The sequence below is a fragment of the Eumetopias jubatus genome, unplaced genomic scaffold, assembly GCF_037043125.1.
Source record: "Eumetopias jubatus isolate StellerSeaLion01/CBP00866 unplaced genomic scaffold, mEumJub1_p1.0 scaffold_12, whole genome shotgun sequence".
Lineage (NCBI taxonomy): Eukaryota > Metazoa > Chordata > Mammalia > Carnivora > Otariidae > Eumetopias > Eumetopias jubatus.
In genome coordinates, this window is record NW_028274818.1 from 39,795,010 (window position 1) to 39,817,601 (window position 22,592).

The following is a 22,592-nucleotide window of genomic DNA, read 5'->3' on the forward strand; positions in this document are numbered from 1 at the left end:
GTAGTCCCTACGTCAAAGGCAGATTGCCATTCTGAGCTGGCATTGGTCATTTATCAACCCCTGATTCTGGTTGCCCTTGGCCCGTCCTCGTGGGTCCACTAATTGGAAGGCTTAGGGGCTGTATGTTAGGGTGTGGAGGTAAAATAAAAAAGAAATGGCAACTGTCCTTGTCACTTTTTTCCACTTATGTTGCGGAGTAGAATGCTCTCACTGTGTGGAAAGATGGTGGCAAGCGTAGTATGAAGGGTTCTTCTGGAGCACAGCTTCAGATAGTGGGTCAGTGATCTTCTTTGCTGAGACGAGTACTTGGAGTATATTGTGGATCCAGGGAGTTTTTCCAATGGATTTGGTGCCAACCATTACAGCTACAAGTTGACCAGGACTCCCACCTTTGAAGCATTCCCCAAGCGCTTGTCCATCTGATACTCCATTGTTTAAAAATGGTTTTTAGAGCTCTTTTTGACTTGTCTTGTCACTGGCCCTCTTCTGTTCCCCAAAGCTATTCCAACAGACTTCATATTATTTACCAACTTTCATTGTTCACTCACTTATGCTGGAAAGAATGGACAGGGGAAAATTGGGGATGTGATCAATTAATTCACTTTATCTTATATGAAGTGCAAGGAAGGATGGGTTGGCTGGAATACGAGTTTGAGATTTTGATGGATTTTATTTAAGCTATCTTAATGAAAGTCATTTAATCTACTAGAATATGTACCTTGATATGGTCCCTCTCAAACAAGAGTTGTTTGATCTATAAGAACACACATTAGATATATCTCCCCCACTTCTCTTAAGCGAAAATCAAAGAACAAATCTAAGGTTATCTACTTTATGATGCCCAGTGTTGATTAGAGAAGTGTCAACTGACGTACAATGTGTCACTTTATTTTTGACAGGTACTGTTGTGGATTCTAATGTAGAAGAATTAATGGCTGAGATAAAAGAACTGAAAGAAACTTTTGAAGAGAAAAACAAGGAGGCCGATGAATATCTGGACAAGTACTGCTCCCTGCTCATAAGCCATGAGAAGTTAGAGAAAGCCAAAGAGATGTTGGAGACACAAGTTGCTCGTCTGAGTTCACGGTCTAAACTTAATCTCCAGAATTCTCCTTTGCTGAATTCAGTTGTTCCAGAAGCCTCTCCAGCCCCTTCTGCTACTGAAAAGAAGTTGTCATCAAGCCAAAATAAAGCTTCAGGCAAAAGGCAAAGGTCCACTGGGATTCAGGAAGATGCGGGAGGCACAGCGCCTTCTACCCCAGAGACATTTTCTAAAAAGAGTAGGAAAGCAGTCAAAAGTGGTATTCACCCCGCAGAGGATGCCAGAGACACTGAGTTTGAGCCAGAAGGCCTTCCAGAAGTTGTAAAGAAAGGTAGGCATAATTTAAAAGCAAAATTATTTGTGTTCTTTTGAAATTCCCTGTAAAAATCCACATATAAAAAAGACAGAAGCATTTATGTTTTAGATTATTGTGCAACAGTACTAAGTGACCTTCAGAAACAACAGTCCACCTTTAAATTGGTAAGGTATATTTTCCTTTCTGCATGAGATAAGGACTAGGATCTAATTACTCATGTTTACAGCACAAAACGTGCCAGTAGATTTCAAAAATGACTATTCAAAACCTGTTTGGAATTTGATGTTTCTGTGCTGAAAAAATCCCCAAATCGAGGACACGTTTCAAGCTTTTTCACCTTTAGTCCCTGTCTCAACCAGGAAGGAGGTGAGGTGGGGGATGGGCCCCCTTGGCTGGAGCCACTTACCACTTTTTGGTTTTTTTTTTAATTTAAACCCAGTGATTGATCCTTAAAGTGTGGCCCAGGGACCCGGGCCAGTCTGGGAACATGCATCTCCCGTCATGTCCACTCCCTCTGTGGAGGGAGACCGAGTGAACACACAGTGCAATCCCTCTTTTAACCGGGGTCGGCTGTCTCCTTCCGCCTAGCCGCTGCCTGAGTAGCAGGGGATGTCACCATTTTACTTTTTCTCGTTTTAAACAAAAGCTGGCTCCCCCCCCCCCGCCCCTTTTCCATTTGATCCTCCTTTTTCTCTCCAATCCAAATTTTATGGGAAGACTTGCTGGTATGTTCTTCAGATCTTAGGAAAATGAGAGTTAAGACATCTAATTAGAAGAAGAAGCGGAAAAAAAGTTTCTATTTAATGTTATTTTCCCTTTTTCCATTGTGTTTTCTTATGTGTCTGGTAAGAGAAAACCCACTAGTTTCTTGTTTGATTTGGCAACTGTGAAGTTAATACCTTGTCCGCTGTGGCTAGCAGGAAGTGTTTCTGGAGTTACTCTTATACTGGTGAGAACTCTACCTGGTACATGCTGTTTCCGTTGTAGATTCATTTGGCCTTAGCGATGTTGACAGCCAGTGTTTTTTGCCCTTAGGGTTTGCTGATATCCCAACAGGAAAGACAAGTCCGTATGTCCTGCGGAGAACAACCATGCCGACTCGCACCAGCCCCCGCCTGGCTGCGCAGAAGTTAGCACCGTCCCCACTAAGTCTCAACAAAGAAAATCATGCTGAGGCTTCCCAACCAATAACTGGTGGCAGCAGATCACAGAAGGTAACCCCTAGGAACCTATATCTGCCGTCCCAAAGCCAGGAAATTCCGGTGTTGTCAGGCAAGGGTCTGACACTGACTCAGGAGCTCTTTAAAGTCTGACCTTCTCCGTGCAGTGTAAGGAAGCCAGTCCTGAGGACTGTAGTGAGAAGACCCGAGGATAAACATGACATTATCCTGCAGCTACAGTCTCCTCCTTGATCCAACAGGCCACTTAGAGTTTGATGTAAAGTGTTAAATGAGGAGAAATCATCGATCGGAAAGGGTTTGTAAGCACGTGTTAAGCCGTACATTGAAGGAAATGAAGAGGTCGTCTTTCTTTTGGCCACTAGCATTGCTCATTGCTTGTTTCACGCTTTTTCCTCTAACGCATTAGCCCCCCAGTTGCCAATTATTTTTTTTCCCTATCTTTTTTACTCTTTTACTTTACACAAAGCAAATATTTCAGTAGACATCTAAAGAAAGGAGCTCTGTTGACACATTTCTCTACTGTGTTGATGGCAGAGTTATGATCTCAGTGACCTCTGTGTACCTTGCAAACAGCCCAGTAAATGTTGTTTAAAGCATCGAGAATATTTACTTTGCAGATCTTTGTTCATTATGCCATAAGATATACTAGCATTATGTATGCAAAGTATATGCATTTTATTGTACTCATGGTAGCTAGTATTACAGAAGAAAGAAGAAAGTAAGGTTCATAAAGATCTAACCTAACCTGCCCAGAGTTAACACTCACTGTCTCTCACTTCCACGGTCTTATTCTTCTTCCCAGTGTTTCTCAAACAAGGGGTCACAGGAACATTGTTGGAAGTTGCTGGAATAGCTCCAAGAATTCTAAAAGTTTTGTGATTTTACTTTGATTGCTTACTTGTTAGTTTGAGTAACTATGGAATGTGAGTAGCTGACCAGCAGACAAAGCTTTGAAAGTGTAGTAACCCCTACTTGTGTAGTGTAATAAGTGAGTCTTTAAGTGAGTGGGCATGGTCCTCAGTAAGATTTTAGATACCAAAATAACAAAGACATTGGGGATTAGCTGCATCAAAGCAAGAACATACTTGTAAATGTTTGTTATGTTGATGTGTAAGAGCTGTAAGCATTAAGGAATGTATACCTAGTCTTAAGTTTTTTCAAAACTTACATTATAATAAAATTTTTATTAATTCAGGGGTGAGGAAGAAGGGTCTGAGGTTCTCTTTCTCTTATTAAAACGGGCCCATCCATTACTTGTATTAGAAATATTGACCATTTTGTGCAAATCATCCCTCCCCATCCCCCGTCCCAAACCCCATTTTTCTTTCTTTCTTTTTCTCACTCCTTCACATTTGGATCTATCTTCTGAATGCTGGTAACAACAAAAACACTGGAGAGTATACTGGAGTAGGTCTTGACTTTCCAGTGACCCTAAGAACAGCTTCTTTTCCATAAAGCAACCAGTGTCCCTAAACAGGGAAGCTTGCAAGCTTGACCAAAGCTTTGTACCACCAGCTAAGTCCTGACCTGCTCATCAGGTTTAGGTTCTTGGTACACCAGAATGTGTACACCAAAATGGCTGCGCCATTTCCTTAGATGGCGGCTGAGTGGGAGCCACTCCTCCTTGCTCCTTCATACAAGCTAATACCCATTCCTGCTTGTCTCACACTTTCTGGGATCAAATGAAGTATTTGTTTGGCTCTCTTAAAACAGAAAATCTTGACACATGCATAGGACTCTGTACTTCGACCTTTAATGGTGGCTCGCTTTATTGTAACTCCTTGCTTAGCTATCTGTCTTCTGAGCTGCAGTATGGGGACTGCGAGGTTCCTGACTATGATTCTGGTTTCCCTGTGTCTTCTTTGTGTCTAATAACAGTGTCTGGCAGTCAGCAGCTTATTTGTTGAATGACTGGAGCTACTAATGTTGTCCTAAAGTGATTACGATAATAGATGTTTAAAGGTATGTTAGGAAATCCTGTCGTGAAATCACCACATGGGTCATTTTTCTTCTTTTATGAGGACTCGATGGAAAGGCAGTTTTCATGTGGTGTTCAGACTTATTATCCAGGAACAGAGCTTTGCACACTAGGGGGCCTGCTTTCCACGCTGCTGTGGAGCCTGTTGAATGCAGAGTAGTAACCATGGTTTCCTGCAGATTTGTGTTCAGTGCACTGGCGCCAGGCTACTGTCGGCACCAGTGCTTATGAATCGTGAAGCGGTTTTGTGCACTTGTGCAAATGAATGGGGGCTGGTTCCTCTTGAGGGGAGGTCACAGGAGACTTCATGGTTAGATGCAAACTCTTCAAAACCCAGCCTATTGATTTTTTTAATTCAGCCTTTTCTGAGTCGTCTTATAAAATGCTTGCCTCATCAGTTAAGCAAATTTCATCATGCAGCTTGAAAAATAGAGAGCCAAGGTATCTTTTCCGAAAGCAGTTGCTTGGAAACTCGGGATGATGAGCCCTAGCCTGAAGTGCCTGGCCGAGGTCTGAGAGAGAGATTTCCCTAGGTCATTTAGCAGGACCTTTAGTGACATCTGTCCAGTTCAAGGGGGGGAGATGCAAAGTAGGTGAGGATCATTCTCTGTGATGTCTCTGGGATGAATAAGCCCAGGAGCTCCTCGTTTGCTGGGGACAAGCGAGTTGTGATTGTAGACTTGATCTGAACCTGGGGTTGGCGGTCAGTGCCAGAGGGCCGTCCACTAAATTTTAGAGGATGATGGTGATGCCGTCATCACAGTGTCAGTCAGCAGGCTAGTGGGGCCTTGTGTTTCTTACTGTGAGTGAGGTTCATTTTCACTGGGCCATCCATGTGCTTGTCCTCTGGCCTCTGCGGATGCAGACATAGTTTGTTAGACAGTTAGGGTAGGGGCCTGACGTGGGCCTCGATCCCAGGACCCGGGATCATGACCTAACCCGAAGGCAGCCGCTTAACCGACTGAGCCACCCAGGTGCCCCTACACTTATTAATAGTTGAAATACTTGGTGAATTGGACCTCATCTACTTACAGAGATAAGTCTGAGGCCAACTAACCAACATGAGGATCAAATTGACAGTTTAAACTGATCACGGACTCTAATTCCCTCAGTTCAGTGTCAGAGAAATGGGGTCTAGAGGGGGAAGCCAATGGGTGGGCTTTGGCTATTTAATTGGGATTAAGAAAGAGTTTTACTGGCTCAGATATTCTTTTCCCAATGTGAGTGATCTTTCTCTCTCTTTTAAATGGTGAACCTGAAGATCTGACTTTCCTACATCCGATAGGTTCAAGGGAAATGCCTGTCTTTTGTATCACTTTCTACTTAAAAAAAAAAAAAAGAAGTACCAGTAAAACTGTTTTTTTCCTTTAACTTTCCACTAATGGTAATTTTCCACTAAGTCCTGATCCTTAGAGGCTGCTCCTTTTAAGTGTCCTGCATATAATCTGAGTTAGAGGCAAGCTTTCCAGGGATTTGATCTGTTGGCCAGATTTACTATGTTTTCGGTAATGAAAAGTATTTAGCTGCCTTTTAAAACCACACACTTCCTATGGAAAGAATATAAATGGGGAAATAATTTCCATTCTTTTTTTCTTGTTGCTTCAGAAGGAGGTCACTGGAGTCTGTTGCTCTCTGTCACATCGCTCCTTTCCCTGTAGGGACTGAACACGGGTCGCCCTTGTTAAGAGAGCCCTTCCTCTTTACCTTTTAAAGATCTTCCTGCTGGAATCCTTCTGGATAAATCCTGCCACCTGCCAGGAATCCCTCCACTCTTGCCTTTAACTTTGGATAAATGAAGCTTTTCTATCCTTCATCTGTCTTGCTCCTCTTTGTCTTTCCCGACCCCATATCTTCTGTCATGACTGTGTAAACCTCAAAAACTTGACTCTACCAGCTACCCTGCCCTCTTGACTGCTTCTTAAAGTCTAATATTTTCTTTCTTTCTTTCTTTTTTTTTTTTAAAGATTTTATTTATGAGAGAGAGAGAGAGCACAAGCAGGGTGAGGGGCAGAGGGAGAAGCAGGCTCCCTGCTGAGCAAAGAGCCGGATGTGGGACTCGATCCTAGGACCCTGGGATTATTACTTGAGCTGAAGGCAGATGCTTAATCGACTGAGCCACCCAGGTGCCGCAAAGCCTCACATTTTCTGAGATCCCTCTTTCTCTTAAAAGGCAGGGCAGCAGAAAGGGGATTAACTCTTTTTGGACTTTATTATTTATTCTGATATAATTCAAATTCAGTATGGAAACAAAACAAATGTAAGTAGAGGGGCACCTGTTTGGCTCAGTCGGTTAAGCGTCTGCCTTCAGCTCAGGTTATGATCCCAGGGTCCTGAGATCAAGTCTCACATGGGGCTCCCTGTTCTGTGGGGAGTCTGCTTCTCCCTCTGCCCCTCCCACCCACTTGTGCTCCCTCTCTCTCTCTCTCAAATAAAGAAATAAAATCTTAAAGAAAAATGTAATTAGAACATTTAAAATGATAGAAATGAGGAACAGGTTCTAGGTCTTTTAAATGTTGTAAATAAAGCTTCCGCCCTATGAAGATTGTCTTACTCATTAGGATTACATTCATTTGAATGACAGCAGGGTTCACTTAGGCTGAATGAAAGCTGTTTTGGGTTCTCACTCAGGCATATATTGAAATTTGCCAGATAGTCAAGCCTATTCTGGGCCCTAGGGATAGAACAGTAAAGAGGACATAGTCTTTGCCCTCAAAAAGCTTACCTTCTGATCTAAGAACGTCATGCTAGCCTTGGGAGTGAGTCATTTTTGGCCATCAGAGGTGTCAAGGAAAGCTTGCAAGATGACTCATCAGAGTTCACGTCCAACATCCTCCCAGCTTTTGTTAGGTGGAGACTTTTCTCAGTGAAGAAGAAATGGTAAAGCTGTGTACAACACCTGCAGAGGGATTTAACTTAAAACTTGGTGAACATAAGCACTTTATTTTCATGTTGTAGAAATGTGAACGTGATTTAAACCTCTAACAAAGATGCTTTGTTACAGGTCAAGGTTGCTCAACAAAGCCCAGTGGATTCAAGCGCCCTATTCCGAGAACCCACCACGAGCTCTCTCTCGGTCCGTAACCTTCCTGAGAGAAGTCCAGCTGACAGCCCCAGGGAGGGCCTGAGGGCCAAGCGAGGCCGGCTCGCCCCCAGCCCAGAAGCCATCCCCGAGTCCAAGAGCAGCGAGAACTGTAGGGTCCAGTAGAAGTGGCCTTGTGTGTCAGGACCCTGGCAGGTGGCAGGATTTGTCCAGGAGGCAGTGTGCCTGCAGAGGCTTTTCATTAGTCAGGAGCACGTTATCAGTGGGAAGAAACACATTTCCTTATAAATCTAAATATATGGTACTCTTTAGCTCTCCCATGTAGAAGTATTGAAAAAGTTCGAAAGCACTGATCACCACCAACTCATCATTGATGGTTTTCTTCCATGGTGTCAATGGCGCTGTATAAAGCTTTTTGGTAATGTTGCACTTGTATGGCAAGCACTATGTCACAACTTCTGTGTGTATGTGGATTTCACCCTAAGAAATCCAAAAGACACCCTCTACTTCCAATGAAAAGCTCCCAGGAAAATGTGAACTTTTGCTTTATGATATTTCCTATGTGTAGAGCTAGGTATGAAATAATTTTAGATCAAGAATTTCTTTTAGTCGAATAAAATGGAGGAAAATCATGCACACGTTACACATATGTGGATGTGCTCATCCTTATCGTCCAGTGTGTTTTCTAAACGTTTGCCTATATAACCTGTACATACTTGTGTGTGGGGCTGACGGGAGTTGTGTGTGTGTTTTCACTGGGCTTTCTTTGCAGGCTCCTTGAAGATGCAAGGTATCGAGTTTTCTGTCATTGTATTGTTTCTTCTAAGACCGATTTGTTGCAGTTCTTTTAGTGTGCATTCTCATAAATAGTGATCTTGTATTAAAGTAGGGCATTTTTTTCTAATAAAAAATCACTTGTTTTCTGTAAAAATGATTTCTAAATATAAATGCATTCTGAGCATTGGCACTATTTCTTGCTAATGTCAACAGTCTCTTAAAAAAGTAGAAGAGTTTTGGGGGCGCCTGGGTGGCTCAGTTGGTTAAGCATCTGCCTTAGGCTCAGGTCATAATTTCAGGGTCCTGGGATCGAGCCCTGCATCGGGCTCCCTGCTCAGCAGAGTCTTGCTTCTCCCTCTGCCCCTCCCCCTGCTCATGCTCTCTCTCTTTCTCTCAATCAGATAAATAAAATCTTAAAGAGTTTTAACAAATGATACTACTATATTTAGTGAACATATTTGGTTATATTAAAAAACATGATTTGGAATGTGGGTCATGAAGATTATATAGGAATTATACAGGAAGAATATGTCCAGCCAGTCTCTGGCACATTGTGTGCACCCATTAAATTGCATCAGCAAGGATAAAAATATGTGGTGTTTTCCAGCTCATTTATTGATGACAGGGTTTGAAAATATGCAGGCATTATGAGCCATACCAAATCCAAAAACTTTGGAACAAGTCCTTTTGTCCTTGAATCAGGGTAAAAAACTTTTCCAGGACATGAACTAGTAACAGATAATTTGTTCTTGGCTTTCAGTTCAGACTGATGTATAAACCTTGACAAATACTATCATTTTTATTTTAAAATTGGCCTTTGTAAGGGGGCCTCTATTGTTGAACAATGCTTCAAAAATATTAAGCTACTTAGCATTCATCTACTGAAAGTGATATCCTGACTTTCCTCTTTCTTCAGTGTCTTGGGGTTGTGGTGTGGTGCAATACCCTTATCATAAATCATCCCAAGGCTGCCATGTGCTCAAGGGCATGGCCCAGAGTAGACATCACCAGGATCAGGTCATCAGCTTTGTTGGCTGTCTCCAGTTATTGGAAGATTCCACTCAGTAGGACTCGCTGGGTAGTTCCGTGGGTCCTTGACAGCATCTTCATCTTTTCCTAGGTGGACATGTATCTGCTGCTCCTGGTTACAGGGAATACTTAGCATGCCTTCCATTTTTTTAATCGTTCACATCGTTATAAATGGGCAGCCAGGATATGAAGTATTCTTTTCCTCAAGCTAACAATACTCCCTATACCATGCGCCAAGCTGCATATAGGATGGAAAGTAAATATACCACAGTCCCAACTCTGAGGTACTTGATAAGCCAGTTAGGTCACAGATAAGATCCCAGCTGACAAATAATGGAGAAACAGACCAACTCCAGAGATCCAGGAGTCAGATTCTCAATCTGTAAAACGAGGAGCTTGGTGGAGATGGTTCTTTCATCTTGAATATTCTATAGGATCTCAGGTGGCCCTTTGTTTTATTGGGAATTATCAAGACTCCAAAGGGACTGCATCTTTAATAAAAAGGGAATAAAAACCAACATTTAATTGTAGCCTGATTTCCTAAGAATCACCCCTCCACCTGCACACATATTAACCTTTGGGATCTATTTGTGGTTTTTCTCATTTGTCCCCAGTCTATTTATTTTGTTGGAACTGTGAACTTTTCACAGGTTTCTTTGAACCTGGAAAGAAGTTAAGACACTTCTTCCCAGGGGCCCCCAGCTTTAGGAGGGGTGGAGACCTGTTCTACTTCCCAACTGGTTTGAGTCAGGGAAAAAACTTCTAACTCCTCTCAGGGTGGTTGAGCACATCAGCCTTAGGTTCTCCAACTTAGTTCTTCTGAAGTCATTCAGGCTATGTCAGCATGTCACGAAAGTAAATGGGAAATAAGCTATGATCAATTCTTTTGATTCATTGGTTTAATACACCACAGTTGGAAGTTGAACTCATCAGGGGCATACATTTTATATTTCTCATTTGTGCTTGACAAAGGGAGTATCATTGTTTCTTCAGGAGGACACTAAGTGCCCGGAATTGGTAGCTGCTAACTGGTTGTGGAGCATGGTTGAGCCAGGTTCTCCCTCCCCTTTCTATCCTATAAGCCGAATTCCTTTGAGAGGAAGGGGCTTTATGCTGGTTCACCGATCAGAGAGAACACTCAGAAGAAGAAAATTTGGAGTGCTTACGAAGAGCTAGCCCATTCTACTGGGAAAAGCCTGAGGACCTAAAACCAGCATCCCACCTTCAGGTGGGATGTATCTGATGTCACTTTTCACCTGAGCTGGGGACCAACTGCTGAAAACACCGTGCGGAACGTGTGGAATGTTACATGCATTTTACAGTGTTTTTACATGTTTGCTCAAACCTTAACACCTTTGTGAGGTAGACGTTAGGATCTCCACTTTATAGGCTGAGATTAAGAGACACAAGCAGAACTACGGACTCATACATCTGAGGAGATCTTGTTTATAATAATGATGAGTTTCACAAAAACCTTGCAAAGTGGGGATTATCCTCATTGGATAAAAGATGAAACAGGCTCAGAGAATTGAAGTATTTCAACCTCAATTTCATGACTGTAGAGCTCAATCTCTTGTGTGTGTGGTGCCTCTCTAGAGGCAGGCTGTTCCAGAATAATTCTGATAGCACAACTATTCAAGAGATAGAAGTAGCTTTTCCACATTTTCTATGCAGTGGAGATGCCCTTAAGTCTAGGATGATGGCATCTGACTTTGTTACCTCATACCGCATTTTGTATATAAATAGAGTAGCAATATATTTCAACTTGTGAAAATTCTAACTACTCACTTGATGCATAAGCATTATTTACTCAAAACTAAATCCTTTTAGAGAGTCTGTTTTGGAAAAATTTTGAAAAATCTAGAGATTTGTAAGGCTTTAAATACAAAAGTTTAGTATGATGTAGACCTTAAAAATGAGAAGCGTCAGGGGCGCCTGAGTGACTTAGTCAGTTGAGCATCTGACTCTTGATTTCGGCTCAGGTCATGATCTCAGGGTTGTGGGATCGAGCCCCGCATGGGGTTCCATGTTCAGTGTGGAGTCTGCTTGTCCCTCTTCCTCTCTGAACTTGTGTTCTCTCTCAAATAAATAAATAAAATCTTTATAAAAGGGAGAAGTGTCAGAATGCCTGGGCTCCCCATGTGACCTTGGGCAAATTACTCAACTCACCATGCCTCAGTTTCCTCTGGTAAAATTGGGAATAATAACTTTTGGAATTGTCATGATTAAATTAGTTAATATTTACATATGATTTTGCAAATAATAAAATGGTTATTCTGCATACCTATAATTACACAAATAATTTTTTAAAATATTGCAGCTTAAAATTGTTAGATAAATCTGTCTACCCAACACTACACATTAATTTCAGGTTAAGTTCTGTCCTACAAGATTCTCACCATTCTCAATTTCACTAATGCTTATTTTGCAAATGAGTGTAATCACTGTAAGTTTGTACATATCATTCAATTACTGATCTTGCAAATTAATCATCCACTGGTTTTGGTTTTTCTTTGTTTGGCTCATTAAAAATACCCAAAGAAAACAACTACTGCAACTTAAAAAAAAATGAATTGTATTGCTGACGTTTATATATAAATTAGTTGTTTGGAACTCAATACATTTCCTTACAGGAACAACATTGCAGAATGTGCCTAAATTCAAGCTCAGATAGTCCATTTAGCTCATAATATGTTAAAATGGTAATTACATTTGTTTCAACTATGCAGAACCTACACTCACAACATTGTTTTTTTCTGAAAAATATGTATTTTAAGGATTGGGTGACCAGAAACTCATTTTTCTACCCCTTGGCCATTGTCCAGTGTGACCCACTCTTCTCTTCCCCCCAAATTTGTGGTGATCTAGTGATCCCAGGGGAGAGTAATGGGCACATAGATTCCTGTCCACCACATTTCTAACAGCAGCTGCTCCTGGTATGAAAGGAAAAGTGATGGCTTTTATGTCGGTTCTGATGCTGCAGGCAAGGTCCGTCCTGTGTAATGTTGATGTATTTATGTGAGTAAATGTAAGTGATTTGTTCTATTCATGTTGTAGAAAATCACAAGGAAACACACATATCCCCGGACTTCATACATTTTTGTTCACTTGCAGATGGGAGTTCCAGCCCACAAAATTCTCACCAGCCGCCATCCCCTCAGTGCAAAGAATGTGGCTGATGAATAAGATGACTGTACTTTGTTATTTCTCTCTCTTCTAGGGCACCTTGAGGATGCTCAGAGGATAGTGTTTATCTGCATAAAAATACCGTATTTGCCAAATGGAAACCTTGCCATTTCAAATGTTTTATTGCCTTTGATATTTAATAATCCTGTGAAGTGGGTTCTACTTTACCACTCAAGAAGAGACCTAAAGAGGTTATTAAGTTTGTGGCAAAGCAAAACTGAGGCTCTGGTCTTGATCCCCAGTCCAAGGCGTGTGATATATTACCCTCCGCCCCCAAGTAGAGAGTAAAGGGATTCAGGAGGCCAAGAAGCTAGACACCAGCCGGACTGACAAGTTCTTTTTAGAATCCTATTCGGAAACCCAATGCTGGAAGTTTCCCTCTTTCCTGGCTTAGGACAACGCCACACCTAGGGAGAATGTACTTTCTTTAACTTCATTTAACCCTTCGAGCTAGTCAGGGATTTGGCATTGAGGTTTCCAGCAAAAGTTATCCTATTGTCATAATAGGGGCTTTCTCTTCCACTTAACTTTTCCCCCCAGTGGTGCCCTTGCAAGGAGGTAGGAAAATGGCAGCTTTCCAGTTACAGACTTTTTAGCGACACATGGGGATGTTCCTGAATTTTAAATGTGAAGAGATCCTCTTGGTGTTGAAATCACAGCTGTGTTATCTAACAGAGAATTTGCTGGGCACATGCCCTCTCCTTCTGGCTAGACCTTGGGCAGCCCGAGTGAGGGTGTTATTTGTCCAGCTGCTTGTTGGTTTAATGGCCATATTCTTGGACCTCAGCCAGCAGAGGGTCACCAGGGTGCCCTGTGCTAGCCCACAATGCTCTGTCCCTTCTGTGCTATTTATGGGTAGCCTTTATTGTATGCCCACACAGCAGGCTGGTGGTCACTTTGCTTGGAATCACAGACATGTGGGGAAGGAAAGAAGTACCTCTGCTCTGGTTTGTAAACAGGTGTATTAAGTGTGGAGACTATTTTCCTTCTGAACCAGTCACAACTCAAAGCAGACAGGTGAGTTACATCTTGGTTCTGCCCAGCTAGTTTTTTTCAGAGGTTGAATATTCAATTTATGAGACAATCAGTGTCTCCCTCCATGTGGAAACACCACATGTTCACAGACTTGCAAGTATCCTATTTTAATGGCAGAACTAATAAATGGAGGATACCCCTCATTCCTAGAATTTAAAACAAGTATTATTGAGAATACTGCAGATTCCACTTACCAAATTGTTGTTCTAAGAGCCAGAAGCCCAAATTAGCAACCCAAATCTTGTTCCAACATGTATAACAAAATTAGATTTTTCCCCCCCCTTGAGGTTGTCATAAACTCGTTTAAGAAGAGAATATGTTGGTTTGGAAGAGTCTCACACTGATTTTCCAAATGTGGCATAGGTTGTAGTCAATGAAGAGTTATTTTTTAAACCAACGTCAGCCAAGTTTTTCTTATCCCCAGACCGAAAATTTTTGTTGCTGCGGCAGAGATAGTTGATTGCTAACCCAGCTGTTACTTCTACTTCCTTGCCTGGAGAACCCCACTTTTGTTCAGACATTGGGCAGCCTTTGCCTGGGAAATATGGCCTCGCCCCCAGGGGAGGGGTGTAATTAACATAAGTCAATTATGGTCCCGCCATTGTCTTTTGCCAGTGACTGTTAGGCTAACCACTCCACAGTAACCAGTTCTGAGGCCAGAAATAAAGCATTTCAAAATACAAGATGTCAGATCAGAAAGATGAGTCCTTGATAAATTCTTTAAGCCTCTGAACAAACCTTGGACTTGTCATGTCAGAAAAAACCCCATTATTCTTTAAAGCAACTTCCAGTAGGAAATTCTTTTACTTCACCCACAAGCAAGCTGATATAATTGCAATGCCTGTTTTCTGATTTTTTTTGGTTAGTCAACATCTACACTCTTTATGCTTTCTTTAGAGTTTAGCCTGCTATTTATTACCTGAGCAGGAGATCCCTTTGAAACCCAGTCCCTTAGTGGTCTTCCTTTTACCAGGCCTGTCATGAAAAGCAATTCTGCTAAATTGGTCCAGGGCACCTGTCTGAAACCTAAGTTACATACGGAACGATGTGAAGAAACCACATAACTTCCTAATGCCTCTTGTTGCAAATCTTTAGCCATTCGTTATTCTGTTTCATGGTGATTTTCCTAAACATCAGGTGATCTATAATAGTTATACGTCCAACATCAAAGGAATTGTGGAGCATGCATAACTTGTATTATAACAACATGATTTCATTATCTGGATTTTCTTTATCACTTTGAAGATGAAGAAATTGAGGTCCCAAAGAAGAAACAGCTTTCTCTGCATCCCACACTATGTCCTAAAACCTAGATTCTAGCTACTCAGATGGTGCTTTTCAAAAATTGAGCATGTGGCCAGTCAATGTGAATAGCTATTTACACATTTTCTTTTTTCTAAAAGTGCTCATTCATGGCACTGAAAGGAATAGCAAGTTTGGATCACATTAAGAAAATTAGATCTTGCATTCTATGCAGATGGAATATTCCCTCCATTCTGCTGTGGCCTTATAGACCAGGGGATGATACTAGGGAACCCAGTAGGGAAACTATGATTAGATTGCCAGCTGCATGGAGATGTATGTGTGTGCATATTAATGGAATAGCCGTGGGGACAGACACATGGGGCAGGAACACCCAGTGTTTCTGGTGGGAGGACCGTGGACCTTACTTAACTCTCCCCTTGTCAGGCTTTTCCAACAAGCCAAAGCCCACTCAAAACTCTGCCTCTTTATGGGGCGCCTGGGTGGCTCAGTCGGTTAAGCATCTGCCTTCAGCTCAGGTCATGGTCCCAGGGTCATTGAGCCCTGTGGAGCCGCACATCAGGCCTCTTGCTCGGCGGGGAGCCTGCTTCTCCCTCTCCTTCTGCCTGCCGCTCCCCCACTTGTGCTCTCTCCCTCTCTCTGTCAAATAAATAAATAAAATATTTTTTAAAAACTCCACCTCTTTATGTACTCTCGGGCTTCTCTTTTAGTAGTTCCTCAAACATGGCTGTGTCTGCCTTTGACACAACTAGTTTTTTTTTTTAATTAATTAATTTTTTGGACACAGTTGGTTTTTAAATGAAAAGAAAAAAATGTTCAGATGCAACGCGTCAGAATTTTAAGATCTCCTTTCTTCTCCGAGACTCCTACTTGAATTCAATTCCATTTATGAAAACCAGAACCAAAGCAGAAGATCAACCTTTCCAACTTACTTCCAGGTATTTCCTTTAAATGACAGTGGATGGGAGCCCTGCCATATTACTTTAGAGACAATTAACCACTTGACAGAGAGACTGAGTTTTGGAGAGAAATTTAATCATAAGGTTAGTTAGAGGGTCACACCCACTGAAGATCAAGTAAAAATACAGAGGAATCTCTGCAGTGGCCATTGGAAATGCAAAATATCTTTTAGTCAATATAATAATGACAGAGAATTAGGAAAATAGAAAGAAATATTGTTTATAAACCCACCCTAACTCAGAAATTATTATTTTTATCTGCAATAGAGATATTGAGAAAGCATTTTTTTTCTTATGTAACTTCATGACATCAGCAAAGGAGAGTCATCAACCATGTAGTCATCTTATTTAGACAGTTATTTACCAGAGTTTCCTCTGGACTTTGCTTTATTTTTTTTTAGAATAAAATAATAAGATAAACATTTTTATTTTTTTATTTTTTTTAAGATTTTATTTATTTATTTATTTGAGAGAGAGCATGAGGCGGGGAGGGTCAGAGGGAGAAGCAGACTCCCTGCTGAGCAGGAAGCCCGATGTGGGACTCGATCCCGGGACTCGAGGATCATGACCTGAGCCGAAGGCAGTTGCTTAACCAACGGAACCACCCAGGCACCCTAAGATAAACATTTTTAAAAGGCTTCTGTTTTCTGGTATCACATGCAAAGTTCCCACTCTCACTGGTTTCTAGTCTCCAAAATAACTGCTTAAATTGTTGAGGCAAATGAGCCCCGGGGCTTTTTAAAGATTGGTGTGGCCTCAATGCCATCATCATCTCATGGTAACTGATGTTATGGATGGTGATGGGTCGGGAAACGCTGAGGGAGGGGCAGTGAGGGAAGGAGGACCCGCCAGCAGATGGGAAGAGGCATGCGGAGGGGTAAGGATTGCGAGGTTGGGTCCATGTCCCACAGAGAGGCAAGCATTCGCTCCTTGTAGTTTTAGCTCCAGCCGGGAGCCTGGGAAATCGGACGTGTGGAGAACCGCTAACCCCAGGCTTGGGGAGACCTGGCCGCCGCCGCGCAGCTATCTCGGCGAAGCTATCCCTTGCCTTATTCAACACTGCAGAGTCCTGGAGACCCCATGTGCTCCCTCACCAAGCTCATCTATCGTCCAGGCGTAGTCAAAAAGCCTCAACCTATTTCAAGAAGCCAGTAGAGAACTAAAAGTGGATTCCAACTCCAACCCTGACTTAATGAACAGTTGTAGCTTCTGCCACCACATTGTAGAGCAGCGATGCCTCCAGGATTGACCCGGGCTGGTTTGCCTCCCCGCCCCCACACCCCCCAGTCCTACTTCATCTTTTAAAAGAAGTTCTTCTATTACCCTCTTCAGTCTGTCTTTATCTTGTTCAATCTCCCCTAGGCTAGGAGACAATTAGCAGGAAAGTCGCAAGATGTAGATAATACCCAAATGACAGAGACAGCTAACCTTTGTCACCTTAAAACAAAATATATTATTTCCCTCTCTTACCTCCAATGGTTTGCCCCCTCGTGTTCCCTCTTCCATCCATTGCGTCGCTCCTCCGCTGCTTTTCTGGGTAGAATTCCTCTCAATCACCTTCGATTCCACCTTTTTGCTCTCCCTTCCTTCTTCACTGGATACCTTGTTTATATGTTTAAAGAGATCTTTTGTGTAAAAGCCTGTGTCAGTGACGACTGTCCCCTATATTCATTCTTCTTCATGCCTTTCTTCTTTTTTATTAGAGAGCTCCAGTTTTTGGCTGGGCACATTACTGCCATTATTAAAAATATTTTTTCTACATTTCAGGCTCCAAAACGCAACAGGTATCACTGCTGGAATCACTCATTTTCTGTTCCTTGTACGTTGCTTTACATTTGTTACTGCTTATCTTTTTCATGTCCACTCTCTCCAAAGAGAACTTACCAGAAAATTCTTTTTAAACTTGATAAACCTTGCAATGTCCTGCATGGTTGATCAACTTATAGCTGAATGATTAATTTGAAAAAACAAAACAAAACCAAAAACCCAAAAACACCAAATCTACAATTGCTCAGAGTCAGAATATAGATTTTTTTTTTTCCCATCAGAGAATCAAGAATGTAATTGTGGTCTTTTGGATTTTTATTAAAAGAAGAAGTCTCCAGAGTTAAATGAATTTTTTTATTTTTTTATTTTATTTTTTTAAAGGTTTTATTTACTTATTTGACAGAGAGAGACACAGTGAGAGAGGGAACACAAGCAGGGGGAGTGGGAGAGGGAGAAGCAGGCTTCCCGCTGAGCAGGGAGCCCGATGCGGGACTCGATCCCAGGACCCTGGGATCATGACCTGAGCTGAAGGCAGACGCTTAACGACTGAGCCACACAGGCACCCCATGAATTTTATATTTAAGGCTGCCGTAGCCACGATTACCTCGCAAAACATTTTGTTTCACTATATCTCAGACCAAACATTCATTCCAACCAAATTAGATGGTTAGTGGTGTCCTAATTCATCCATTACTATTCCTGCATCCAAACTACTTTTCATCATTCCTTGGAGTCCTTCCTGATCCCTAGTTCTACCAAATCCTCCAAGCCAGGGAAAGCGCCATCTTTTCTATGGCCATGAACCTGGGTATCACCTCCTTCGGGGATTGACTGAGTGGCCTCAATCACAACAATGTAACCTATGCTCTACTTTTATGTATAATCTTATTTCCTCATCAGAGTTCTATGACTCCTTGGGGACAGTAGAGTAAGTAGAGTATCCTATACCATTTTATATTCCCAGTTCAAACACAGGGTCCAGACTATAAATACTTATTGATGATGATTGCCTAGATGACCGTTGCCTTCTCTTTTTTTTAATCAGGACACAGAAGGATGAGAAATTGACAGAGATGTACTGACTTCTCAGCCTTAGCCTGGTGGCATTAGAAACCATCTTCTTTGTTTTGTTTTTGATAAAGGTAGACCAAAGTCTTCTCAATAAGCAATCAGATCTTCACCAATAGGCGTTTCAACTGATGGACTGGGTGAACATCTTACGCCAAATTCCCATGTGATGAATCTTTGTCGCAGAATCCACAGAGCCATTTCCATTATCCAAGAAAATGGTACATAGATGGGTGCTTTGTTCCCACTAGTTTGCTAACTATTTATTTCCAGTACAGCTGATCTTTCTTTGAGAGAAATCAAAGCATATAGCTCAAGGATCTAATCATAGAAAGGTTAAGAAATTGAAGCCCAGGAGATTTGCATGGACTTCTTTTCTCTTTTAATAAGATTACCTTATATGACTCTGCAAAGTACAGTAGAACTGAATGTATCCATTCCTCATAAATTTGAAATTTGTGAAAATGTCTTATATCCTTTAGATTGCCATCTGCTTGCATCATCAAAGAACAGGTTTCCCGAATGAACTTTAAAAGCTAGATAAGCTCTCAGGAGGATAGTTAATCTATTTAAATGTTAAAATTTATTTTTTAACATTCTTTTTTTTTTTCTTACAAAAAATGTCCTCCCTTTCATCAATGGTACTTTGTAGAAGTATCATTTATAGAGTGATTTTCTCTCCACTCCAAACCCACCTTCTAGATTCGCTTTGTGATGCTGCAGCTGGTACTCTGGGGACCGTATTTCTGCTTTGCCATATGGCTCCCTGACAGGCCTTCCCAGGAATGGGTGTAGGGGGTGCTGGAGAGTTAGAGGAGGAAGGGAACTCGCTTCCTCTCAGCACCACCCTTAGCCTTCCTTCTTGAGTTCGACAGCGCTGGTTTACTTCAGTAGCAGCATCTGGATTCACTTTACAATTTCCCAACACTCCTCAGCCTCATTGTGCTCCCTCACAACCAGCATCAGCGAGGCCCTTCTTTCCCATTTTAATAATTTTCACCTCTTCCCTTTTTTCCTTTGGCCTAAGGAATGGTAACTGTTTATTGCAGTTGCCACCTCTGTGAATCCTTTGTCTTCTTTTTTTTTCCCTCCTTCAGTTCTGCAACACCTAGTTAACAATTCTTTACTAAATTCCCTTGGCCCAAAGACCTGCTGTGATTTCTGTCTCCTGATTGGACCCTGGCTGACACAGATCATGTAGGTTGTCTTATGTGTTTGGAGGTAAGACAAATATTTTAAGTAAATTCTTTCCTCCATATTGTTTCATCTTTTAAAATTTCTACCAAAGGTGTCTGAATTAGTGACATGTTCTGGAGCCAGATTTTCCCCCTCTAGAATAATCTATTTATCAGTCTTGATGCTAACACTTTAAGACTTAAAATTTTTTTTTACAAATCCCCATTTTCAACAAGTGTGAGTTGATATTGTTCTGTGTTGTCTTGTTCTCCTACAGCCCAGAAAGAGGGGTGACTCGGGACTGGAGAAGTATCCAAGTCACCCCAATCTTGTGACACGTTCCAAATCTCAGGAGGGAGCAACACAGGACACTATAGGGATCATCAGCCCCAGGAAGCGGATGATCCTGGGCCTTTCTTGCTCCTACTAGGGGGAGGAGAAGCTCCAGTGGGAACAACAGAATTGATTTAAATGTTCTTTTCAACAATGCTCAGCATGAGTGCTAATCGTTTTTAGGGACAGATGCTTTGGCTTGAAGTTGGCTATTCTGAGGTCAGAGGAAAATTTCTCCCTTGAGAACTGTGCTCAGAGGTGGTGCTTGTTGCCATCACTCATTGAATATTTACTTCTGATTTTCTATCAGATTTTTTTGGTCATTATGGAACAGAGCAGAAGTTTTTAGTTTTACTGAAGACTAATGTAACAATTTTTTATTTCATGGATCATGCTTTTGGTGTTGTATCAAAAACTTATCTCCAGCCTAAAAAAAGCTGATGTGAGTGGTGCTTGGCTGGCTTGGTGGGAAGAGCATGCAACTCTTGATCTTGGGGTTGTGAGTTCAAGCCCCACCTTGGGTGTAGAGATTACTTAAAAATAAAATCTTACCAAAAAAAAAAAAAAAACCCACAAAAAAACAACCCAAAAAACTCATCACCAAACCCGAAGACATGTAGATTTTTCCCCTATGCTTTCTTCTAGAAGTTTTATAGTATTGTGTTTTATCCTTATGTCTATGATCTATTTTCAGTTAATTTTTGAGAAAGGTTTGGGGTTGTTTTTTGCAATGAACATGCAATTACTCTAGCACTATTTGTTGCAAAGACTATCCTTTCTCTATTGAGTTACCTTTGCTCCTTTTTCAAATATTTGCTGACTGTATTTGTGTGGATCTATTTCTGAGTTCTTTATTCTGATCCAGGTTCACTCATATTTCAGATATTGTTTATTAAGCACCTTCTAGAGAGGGCATTCTCTTTATGCACAAAGAGGAAGACAAAGTCACTGCTCTTAGGTAGCTCGCAGTCCTGATAATCAACACAATAGTTCACAGTAGAGCTTGGTAAATGACACAATGGAAGTACACACAGAGTACTAAGAGATCCTGGCATACAAATACATAAAGCATCCAAGCATCTCTTCCACCTCTATTACGACTGTTTCCACCCAGGTCTAAGACACTGTCATATTTTACCTGGATTTGTAAAGTCCCCTCCTAACTAAGTTGTCTGATTCTGTGCTTGCCTTTCTTTTATTATTTATTTATTTATTTATTTGAGAGCAAGAGAAAGCACATAGGGGGGTGGGGGCAGAGGGAGAGAGAGAGAGAGAGAAACTCAAGCAGACTCTGCACTGAGCATGGATCCTGACGTAGGGCTCGATCTCACAACCCTGAGATCACTACCTGAGCCAAAACCAAGATTCAGGTGCTTAACAAGCTGAGCCACCCAGGCACCCCTTGCCTTTCCTTTAAAAGAAAATGGAATTCTGTCATTCCTCTGCTCAGAATCTCCAGTGGACTCCGTTCTACCTTAGAGTAAAAGTCGAAGTCCTCACATCACCTTCATGAGCTGGATGCCAAGCGCTCCTGACCTCACCTCCTATTCTCACCTCATCATTCTGTTCTGTTCTCTCTGGCCTCCTCACTGTTCCACAGAGGTGCCAGGCACTCTGGTTTTGGGGCTTTGCATCTGCTTTGCTTCCTGCTCGGAATAATCTTGCCAGATAGCTGCACTTCCTCCTCTTCCCAATTCCTTCAGAGCTTGATACAATCTATACCATCAGGGCTCATTGCCTGCTTGTATTTTACTTCTTGTTCTTTGTCACCCTCATCTTCTTCATCTTCTCCTTCTTCTTCTTCCTCCTCCCCCTACTTCTTTTTAAACTGTCTCTCCCAAGTAAACTCCATGAGATGATGGAACGTTGTTTCTCCTCTTCTTTCCTCCTTCTCTTCTTTTCCCCCCTGTAGTGCCCAGAATAATGCTTGGAATATGGTATGAACTTGTCAAATATTTACAGAATGAAGGAATGAAACCATGGCAAAGAAATGGGGACACTCTGGGGGTAATCCTGGTAAACCATTAGCTTCTCAAGGAAAGAGGATCTTATGAAGCCATCATTGATTCCCAGGGCCTGGGCATGAAATACATGTTTAATAAACAGATAAAAACCAATATACTCAAATAGCTACTTTGTAGTTGAGAACACAGAGGCACAAAACTTGAAATAATTTCTTAAGATCAAGCATCCCAGGAGAGGCACACATGACCTTTGAGACTGTAGGGATGTGAATATTTTCATTTCACCATTGTAAAACTGTAATCTCTAAAGCAAGATGGACTGATTGGGTCCAGGGGATTAATTAGAAGTCAAGAGGAGGTTCCATGGGTTAGAATATTTTTTAGTAGGATTTTGAAGGAAGGGACCCTCAATAAAAAGGCACAGCAAAATTTCGTCTCCCTCCCAAATCCCGTATCTTGGCTGAGCTGTCTGCTAATG

The 22,592-nt window shown here is 41.7% G+C and overlaps 1 protein-coding gene across 1 annotated transcript in view; it reads left to right on the forward strand.

The window, feature by feature from the left end:
* The window catches only part of CENPF (centromere protein F), a 59,062-nt gene extending 50,347 nt beyond the window's left edge, over nt 1–8,715 (forward strand). The window contains exons 18-20 of the mRNA XM_088016739.1: nt 900–1,373; nt 2,394–2,572; nt 7,519–8,715. Of these exons, the coding sequence (XP_087872865.1) occupies nt 900–1,373; nt 2,394–2,572; nt 7,519–7,722 (857 nt within the window). The 3' untranslated portion in view covers nt 7,723–8,715. The remainder of the gene's footprint in view (nt 1–899; nt 1,374–2,393; nt 2,573–7,518) is intronic.
* The last annotated feature ends 13,877 nt before the right edge of the window (nt 8,716–22,592 follow it).